The sequence below is a fragment of the Octodon degus genome, unplaced genomic scaffold (genome assembly GCF_000260255.1).
Source record: "Octodon degus isolate 3935 unplaced genomic scaffold, OctDeg1.0 scaffold00046, whole genome shotgun sequence".
Lineage (NCBI taxonomy): Eukaryota > Metazoa > Chordata > Mammalia > Rodentia > Octodontidae > Octodon > Octodon degus.
The window spans coordinates 7,342,104-7,351,560 of NW_004524622.1; the positions used below are offsets into that span (position 1 = coordinate 7,342,104).

The following is a 9,457-nucleotide window of genomic DNA, read 5'->3' on the forward strand; positions in this document are numbered from 1 at the left end:
TTTTTATTTTTATTTATGTGTGTGTGTGTGTGTGGCCAGCTCAGCCCACCAGGGGGCGGGCTGGCTGGCATGTGGTGCTGGGGATTGAACCATGGTACCTGTGCTTTGCTAAGCTTGTTCTAAGTAGGTGCTTTAGACCACTGAGCCATCTCACCAGCCCCAATTTCCCAGTATCTTAAGTTACTTTTCTATCATTGCTGAGGCAAAATACATCACAGTTCGTGGAGGTTTCAGTCCATACTCAGCTGGCTGGAAGCCAAGGTGGCATCACGGGAGAAACAGCCCATGTGTGGCAAAGGGCGACAAAACAAGCAAGGGACCATAACAGTATCTCTCTTCCTGTCCAGACTGCTTAGGGCGGGCAGCACTCACACCCTTAGTCCTGTGCCCCTGAACCTAGCAGTGCACTAAGAATCAATCCCAGCATCACAAAGCCTAGCTGAGTCACCTCAGGAAAAGCCCATCTGACTGCATGAGGCTTTGAAGGACATCCAGATGCAAGCCTACACCTAGGCTGACCTTGAACCTGTAATCTTTGCACCTCAGTCTCCCCAACGAGCTGAAATTATAAGCATAGGCCCAGCCAGGTAGCTCAGCGGATTAAAGCGCCTGCTTAGGCACACGCAGTGACTGGGGTTCGGTCCCTGGCTTCCTATGCTGGCCCTGCCCCCAGGGCACACTAAGCTGGGAAATGAGACTGGGCATGGTGGCACGTGCCTATAATCCCAGCACAATAAAAAAAAAAAAAAATTGCAAAATCTGAAATTAAAAGCATGCACCATTGTGCCGGCTTATATTTTAGATTTTATAGTTCAAATCAAGCTAGGTATTGCACACGCCTACTATACCAACTGTGTGGGAGGCTGAGGCAGGAAGATTCTATGTTCAAAGCCAGCCCAGGCAATTTAATGAGACTTGGCCTCAAGATCAAAGAAGCTGGGGTGTAGCTCAGTGGTGCGTGCCGAGTAGGGGTAAGGCTCTGGGGTCTATCTCCAGCACCTTGAGAAACAGCAAACAGAAAACCACACCATTTTTCTGTATTCATGTGAATATATATATTTAATGGTTTTCATTACCTTTTTGTTGTTTTTATTAAAAATGGAAGCATAATTGGCAACCTGTCTACACAGCTGTTCTTTTAAAACTCAGTGTCATATACTGACATCCTTCCTAGATGGGGCTACACAGATCATACAAAATCTTTTTTTTTTTTTTTTTTGGTGGAACTGGGGATTGAACTCAGGCCCTTCTGCTTGCCAGGGAAGTGCTTATTCCACTGAGCCATCTCCCCGGCCCCCATACAAAATCTTAACAATAGTATTCTTTCAGAAAACTGTATGTTCTGTGATGATATAAAGTCCCTGTGAAATTTTTTAAAAAGTCCTTGTGGTTATATAAGCTTATGAGGGAGCTGGGGATTTAGCTTAGTGTTGCAGTAACTGCCTGGCAAGCAGGAGGTCCTGAGTTTGATTCCTAGTATAAGAGGACTAGGGATATAGGGTGGTGGTAGAGCTCTTGCCTTGCATGCACCTGGGTTTGGTCCCCAGCACCACCCAAAGGGAAAAAAAGGCTTTAGGATGGAGGTGCACACCTGTAATGCCAGATCCTGGGGGCCTGAGACAGGAGGACGGCAAGCTTGACACCAGACAGGGAGATCCTGTCTCAAAATTTTATAAAAGGGCCAGGGATGTACATCTTCACGAAGGCCTTGAATTCAACAGTGTTTGTACCAGCACTACTAAAAACAGCCCCTTATTATCCTCAATACCTAATGGGCAACAGATCTTAATAGCAGAAAAATAAAATTCTCCTATGGAACACAGCAAGGGGAAAGGGAAAAGTGCTCTGTAAATAACAAATGGAATAAAAACATACATAAACACAAAACATATCAATATTTTCTCTGTGTGTGCAGCACTTGGGTCAGAACCCAGGCCCCTCAGACACTGGTAAGCACTCTACCACTGAGCTACATTCCCAGCTCACCCTGTCTTGACCCTGAAAGTAGACGCCTGGCTGGTGTCGCTGGGTGCTACACGTGCAGTGCGCAGGCAGGCTGGGCAGGCACACTCACAGCTGCTGTTCCTTCTGCGTGATCCGCTGCTGCAGGCCGGCCGACTTGCTCAGACACTCCTGCAGGTACTTCTCGTCGCCGCCTTCCACTTCCATGTGCGCCCTCTCTGCTTGCTGCAATCTGGTGTAATTCAAATCAACTTTGGGTAAAACTGAGGCTAGAACTAGGGTGTAAAGGGGTGAAGAAGACAAATAAAAGAAAAATGGGGAAATAGAAACATTTCTAAATGAAAACAAAGTTTGGGGGGAAAACTCACAAACTTAAATGTGAAAGAGCCACACAATGTCTAGAAATTTTTTTGTGATTTTTTCAACACACATAATATGCCCAGAATTCTATCTTCAGATTTGTTTATTTCTTGCTCATGATTTAACAGTGCAAAGCAATAGGCTTTACAATTATCTGGAGCATAGTGAACAAACTAAATATAATAGCTATGTTACTGCCTTCCGAAACCTGTGAAAAGCATAGTGTGTGTTTAACTAGGCCAAGAGGCCACCTGGTATTTGTTATTCAAAGATGTGTAAGCCAGGGGTCCGGAGGGCTGTGGGAGAGCAGAGGTCTCCAGTCACTCAACAGCAGCTTCCTTCCTACCACACCGTTGGGATTTGCTAGCTCTGGCTCTGGCTCTCTCTCTCTCTCTCTCTCTCTCTCTCTCTCTCTCTCTCTCTAGATGTGTGTGTATGTATAGATATTTTTTAACATTCAAAAAAGAATTTGGTGCTATTCAGCATCATTTTTAGAGGGTTTTTTAAAACATTACATATAAAAAATTAGCTTAAACATGTGATTTTCACTATTTCTGTTTTTATTAGCAAGTTATTGCTTGTCCCAGGGCTTAACTCCACTCTCTGCCTCCACTGGCCATCAATATTTCTGACACTTCAGTTTAATATTTTATAAGATATTTCCCAATATTCAAGAGACACCAATTCCTTGGAGGAATCTCAAGGGACATTTCTGTCTGGCTAGCCAAAAGTCCTTCCTCTTCCTTTCTGGTTAAAAATCAAACCCAGGAGGCAACCCTCACATATTTGATGAGCATAAATGTTTTCAAAGAAAGGATTTAAGTGACTTAAATGATCCCCAAGTTTAAATTTAAAATTGAAACGTTAAGGCAGTGGGGGTGGACCCAAGCTTGTCTTCTAAGGTCACAGAAAGTAAAATAAGGAGTGAGGTAGGCCTTAAGGTCATGCTCTCCCAGAGGAGGGAAAGGGAACTGGGAAGTGAGGGCCTGAAGCACAGGATGGGGCCAATTTGCGTCAAACTATTTGAAAACATTAAAAATACCTACGAGGGAGTTCCTAGGCAAAGCACAGGCTATAAGGGGGCCAGGGGAATGTGTGGCAACATATGTGAAACCAATGGATAATTTATTTGTAAACAATAATAATTTTTATATTTTCCATAAAAGAGTAGCTGAAAAGACAGAACTGCATTTGGAAAGTGGACCTCTAAATGGCCACTGCTGCTCTCAGCCCTGGGAGCAAGCTGTGAGGAATGTGTTTTGGGAAACCCAAGTGCAGCTGGGCCTGCCACAGTGTGTGTGCGCCTGGGCAGCCTGCCGAGAACCCTGCCCGGCTCCTGCGTCAGTTCTCTCTGATCTCCCGGCAAAGTGTGGGTTTCCCTGTAGCCTGCTCAGATGCAAGCAGTTTTCAGAAAGAGATATCCTTGACCAACTTGTACTGGTCCTGAGTGTCGCTGCTAGCACACTTCACCAATGACATTGCAATCGTCCTAGTTTGAGTTAACAAATCATTGTCACTTCATGATGGAATGATGGAAATCAAAGACAGAAAAAGGTAATAAAGATGTCCAAAATGTAAAAATGGGGATAAAGAAAACAAAAAAGAAAAAAGAAGAAAGAGGATGTCAATAAAAGAATATTCATGTCAATAAAGCATTAATAGTTATGTTTTTCATAGGTAGATTCAAAGAAAGCAATGGGAAGACACATGTTGACATCAACATGACAGGGCAATGGAATACATTACACTTTCCAACGATAAATGTGAAAAATGCCAATATAAAACAATTCAATTTAAACAAAATTGTATCCTGGATTGGCTGAGGAACCTTCTCAAAGAAAGCAAACTAAACTGCTTGTTCAGGATGCTTGTTTTCAGATTCAGAGATGATGAATGGCAAAGGATATGGCAATCAATACACATGAAGATCAATTAGGGATAAACCCACCATGTATCCTGTAAATGTATAATTTTTCCAGATTTTTGATAATTGTTTTGTTAAAGATTAAACCACAAGCAATTGGTGATATTAGGCATTTAAAAAAAAATCTGCAAGATGGTAACTTCAAATAAATCAGATTAATATAAAGCAATTGAAAATGCAATCACCTACGATTCTGCTCAGTTTAATCCTAGCTACAGTATCCAGGCAGCTCGGGTCTGCTTTGAACACTCCTAATTTTTTCAAAGTAAATGCTTTGGGTCAGTTTAAACAAAAAAATATCCTAAACTCTATCTTCCTAATGGTTTCTGTGGCAGGTGTCAGAGTTGAATAAAAAAGGAGGGGCGAAGGTAACAGAAAGAAACTCATACTGGCAGTGCTATACCTTTGTTCCAGCTGCTTCATGGCTGTCGTAATCTTATTGGTTTTTTCTTCTAGTCGGGAGATTATTTCATTTTTTTCTTTCAGGCCATCTTCAGAGCCCTATTTATAAAAAGGTAATAGTTTCAGTGGTTCTGATTTTTAAACCTGAATGTTTATAAGATTTTTTGCAATGGGAGTGTTCCTCTGAAATGAGCAGAATTTGTACATTAAAATAACTATGATATAGTGTTACTAGTCTTCATTTCAAAAATAATAAAAAGACTCCCTTTGTTTTGGGATACATGATAAATCCATGGAAAATATGTCATTTAGGTACCGGGGAGATGGCTCAGTAGAATAAGCGCTTGCCTGGCAAGCGCAAGGGTCTGAGTTCAATCCCCGGTTCCACAAGGAAAAAATAAATAAATAAATAAACTTATTTTAGAGCTAGCATGATAGCTCAGTGGACTACAGCGCCTGCTTAGGCAAATTTAGGCAAGCACAAGGACCACAATTTGATCCCTGTACCACATGCTGTGCCAGCCCTGCCCCCAGGGCAGGCTGAGGTGGCCAGAGTCTGGGCATAGTGGCACATACCTATAATCCCAGCCAGTGCTGGGGAGGCTGAAAGCAGGAGGATTACCATGAGTCCGAGCTGCATAGTGAGACCATGTAACAACCAAACGTTTTTTTAAAAAAAATTAAAAATTAAACTGTAAGGGCCGGCCAAAAAGCTCAGCAGATTAAAGTGCCTGCAAGCAGGTACAGCACCCAGGGGTTCAATTCCCAGGCCTGCCCTGCTGGCCCTGCCCCTGGGGCATGCTGAGATGGTGATTGAGACTGGGTGTGGTGGCGCACTTGCTACAATTCTCAATTTATATAAAAATAAATCAGACTAGGGGCATAACTCAGTGGAAATGCATTTGCTTAGCATACATGAAGTCCTGATTTCAATTTCTAGCAATGTGTCTTGGTTACATTTCTCTCGTTGCCACCCAAAATGAAGGAAGGAAAGGTTTATTTAGCTCACAGTTGGTGGGGTTTCAGTCCATAGTCAGCTAGCTCTAAGGCAGAGCAGCACCTGGCAGAGGGCAGCTGTTTGTGGAGGCAGAAGACAGCAGAGCCAAAAAGGGAGGAGCTGCAGCTGCTGTCGCTAGCAAGCCTCGCTCCCTTCTATTGTATTCAGACTACCTGCCCCAGGGTGGATGTTGCACTCACATCATAATCCCAGCACTGGATCCTGAATTAATCACAGACTCTAGAAGCCTGCCTCAGTGACTGTGAGGCTTTTGGGGGAACAATTAGACACAAACCATAACACAATGCAAAAAAAAAGAATGAAAAGAAACTGTTAGAACTTAAGACCTGGTGTGGTGGAACATGCTTGTACTCCTAACACTAAGAAGGCTGAGGAAGTAAGACCACCATGAGTTTGAGGTCAGCCTGACTACTCAGTGAGTTTAAAACCTGTACTGAGGGAGTACCTGTCTCAAAAAGGAAAAGAAGCACTGGGAATAGTCCCTACCTGCAGCTTCTGATACATCTCTATGTTGATGGCTCTGACCTCCTCCAGCTGCTGGCGGAGGCTGATGAGGGTGTCCTGCTTCTCGTGCACATCTTTCTCCAGCAGCTTCACGGCAAGCTCGATCTCGTGTTTCATGCTCACTTGTACTGCAAGCTCATTTTCTACGTCCTGCCAATTCAACACATCTTCAATTCTCAAACACTCGGGGTGAAAAGCAGATGGAAGACAGATTTCCTGCTACCCCGCTCCTTAGATCCACTAAGGATAACCAACCAGGCCTCCCACATTTTATATATTTTCAAATGTAGTTCTTGCTAAAAATGCATTTTTAACCTTTTATTTATTTGATACAGGGTCTCCCTGCACAGCTCAGATTCACAGTGATTCTCCTGTCTCAGCCTCCCCAGTGCTGGGATTACGGCTGTGCACCTCCACACCTAGTTCTGTTGGCCAGCTCAGAGTGGGGCCGGCACAGCATGTGGTACTGGGGATTGAACCCGGGTGCTTGTGCTTGCTAGACAGCCACTGAGACCACTGAGCTGTCTCCTTGGCCCCAAGAACGCATCTTTAGACTTTGCTAATCACCACTATCCTTATGATTCAAGAATTAAGTATTTTTATGCCTCATAAATTCAGGGTTTTTGTTTGTTTTTAGTATTTTAAGTAAAAGCAAATGAAGCAGCCTGCATAAGACCAAAAATAGAATTATTCTGTGAATATGTGTATGTATGGTACTAAGGATTGAACTCAGGGCCTTGTACTTGCCAGGCAGGCACTTAAACCACTGAGGTATCTCCCCGGCCCTCAAAACTATTCTGTTCTTAGAGAATTTTTATCATATTAAGAAGTTTCCTAATTTTAAAGACAAAAGGGGCACCAAGCCAGCAACTGTAGTAACCACAGTTTCTTGCTTTCTTTTTTTTTAACCACAATTTCAACTTCAACTCCTCAATGTTTCCCTTGGCCAAAAAATGCAATAGGTCATTTTCCAGTTCGAAACATTCAACAAATGGTAGCAAGGCAAAGCCACCAGAAATGTATGCCTGATTTCCAGAAATGTATGCCCGATTTCCATGACAAATACAATGATGCTACATTACTGGTGGAGCCACATTCTGTACTGCTGCAGAGACGTATACAGTCACACGAATTGGAATACAGTGGAACCTTTCCACTACTGGCGGTCACCCCCAAGGACTGGAGATCAGTAATCATGCCAGCTGAGATGATGCAGCTAAATTATTTCTAAATGAAATCCTGATGCCAAGTAAAAGCGTTGTGTATCCATTAAAATATGACCTACTGAAGAAATAAAGTACAACTGAAACTCTCAGAAAAAGACAAAAGGTATCTACATTATAATTAAGCTGCACACTTGTGTTTTTCTGTACATTTCACAACTTCAAAGCCTTAAAAAATAAGTTAACTTTAACTATGGTTTTACTAAGAATAAAATTTTAAATTGATGTGAATGTTTCACTTTATTCTCTTCTACTTCATGTGTTTGTAATGCTGTTTATAACTCCTTCTTACAACTATAGATTTTGTTTTGTTACTTCTTATCTCTTTGAAAAGGGGTTTTGCTATGCAGTTCAGGCTGACCTTCCACCCATTCTGTAGCCAGGCTGGCCTCAAACTCCACAGATCCTCCTGCCTCAGCCTCACCGCCATATCAGATCTCATTTTACAACCACAGATTGTAACTCTGTCTGTCTGTCTTCCTTCCTTCCTTTTTTCTTCTTTCCTTTCTGACAGAGTCTCATTATGTAGTCCAGTCCAGTCAGGCCTCAAACTCACAGTAATTCTCCTGCCTCATTCTCTTCCTGGGTGCTGGAATTACCTGTTTATTACATGTTTATGCCACCATGCTTGGCTCATAACTCAGAGTTTCAAAAACACTCATAAGGGGCCGGACAAATAGCTCAGTGGATTAAAGCACCTGCAAGCAAGTGCAGGGGCTGAGGGTTCGATCCCCAGGCCTGCCATGCCATCCCCACCCCCAGGTGCACAGAGATGGCAATTGAGACTGGGCATGGTGGCATGGGCCTAAGGCTATAAACAGGTAGATCACTACGAGCCCGATCTAGCAGTGAGACCCTGAATACCCTGTAGACCCTTCTCTAAAATACAAAGAAACAAAAACAAAAACACTCATAGGGTAGGACCTTAGCAACTGTGAGAACATGCAGGGAGTACATTTGCTGTCTCACATTTAAAAAGATAAGACTGGGGGCCGGGGAGATGGCTTGGTAGAATAAGAGCTTGTCTGATAAGCACAAGGGCCTGAGTTCAATCCCCAGTTCTGCAAAAAAAATAAAAAAATAAAAATAAAAAAATAAAAAGCCAAGACTGAATAAAGCAATTCTAGGGTTACGACCTGCCGTAACTGGGACTCATCCCGAAGCTGCCGCCTGGCATCACTGTACATCTCGTCCAGCCCCTGCCGAGAGCACTTGTATGTCTGCAGCTCAGTTTCCACATCCACTTTGGTGACCTAAGAGGAAAACATCCAGTATTCTATTTTATAGCTGCAAATACTGTCAATGCCTCACAGAAATGCGCAGACGCCTCTGGCCCAGGCTGGCCTAGCTGCCAGCGCTCACACTCACCTCTAGGTGCTGCTGTGTTTTCATTAAAATCAACTTATTTTCACTTCGCAATTGATGGTTTTCTTCTTGGAGCTTAATGATATTATTCTTTGCTATTGCTAACTAAAAATTATGAAACAGAGACAAAAAAAAAAAAGGAACATCTTTAATTATCCTTGTTTTACAGATTATGCTCATGGCTGTAAACAATATAAAACCTTACAACTTGCAAAATGTCTCTTACATTGCCAGAAACTTCCGTACTACAGATGGGCTCTCGATGGACCTTCTTTGTACTACTTCTAGTTCCTCTTATAGTCGAATCACGTTATACTTTGTTATTCTTAAACATATGATGCTTCCATCACATTTACATTATATCCTGAATATAAACTGCCTGGCTTAACATCTAAAAATTATGTGATAAACAATTCTGTAGAACTGCTGGATCTTCCACAAAGATACAAACGTGTTCAAGAAAGAAAGTTTCAGCCACGTGTGCTGGCACAGGCCTGTAACCCCAGCGCTTGAATGCAAAGGCAGGAAGATCGTTGAAAGTGCAAGGCCAGCCTGGGCTACAAAGCTGGGCTCAAAGCCAGCCTGAACTACACAGTAAGACACTGCTCAAAAAGAGAAAAAAGGGGCTGGGAAGATGGCTCAGTAGAATAAATGCTTGCCTGGCAAGCGCAAGGGCCTGAGTTCAATCCCTGGTTCCAC

At 42.8% G+C, this 9,457-nt stretch overlaps 1 protein-coding gene across 7 annotated transcripts in view; it reads right to left on the reverse strand.

Annotated features, from left to right (window-relative positions):
• Rufy2 (RUN and FYVE domain containing 2) overlaps window positions 1-9,457 on the reverse strand; it is a 35,913-nt gene that overhangs the window by 5,966 nt on the left and 20,490 nt on the right. For 6 of the 7 annotated variants that reach the window (XM_023716213.1, XM_023716211.1, XM_023716210.1 and 3 more), the window contains 5 exons: window positions 8,762-8,863; window positions 8,530-8,646; window positions 6,153-6,320; window positions 4,650-4,747; window positions 2,075-2,194 (listed from right to left, as the gene is read on the reverse strand). In XM_023716213.1, the coding sequence (XP_023571981.1) occupies window positions 2,075-2,194; window positions 4,650-4,747; window positions 6,153-6,320; window positions 8,530-8,646; window positions 8,762-8,863 (605 nt within the window). Of the gene's footprint in view, window positions 1-2,074; window positions 2,238-4,649; window positions 4,748-6,152; window positions 6,321-8,529; window positions 8,647-8,761; window positions 8,864-9,457 lie in introns of those variants that run through there. The other variant, XM_023716214.1, reaches the window with a different exon arrangement.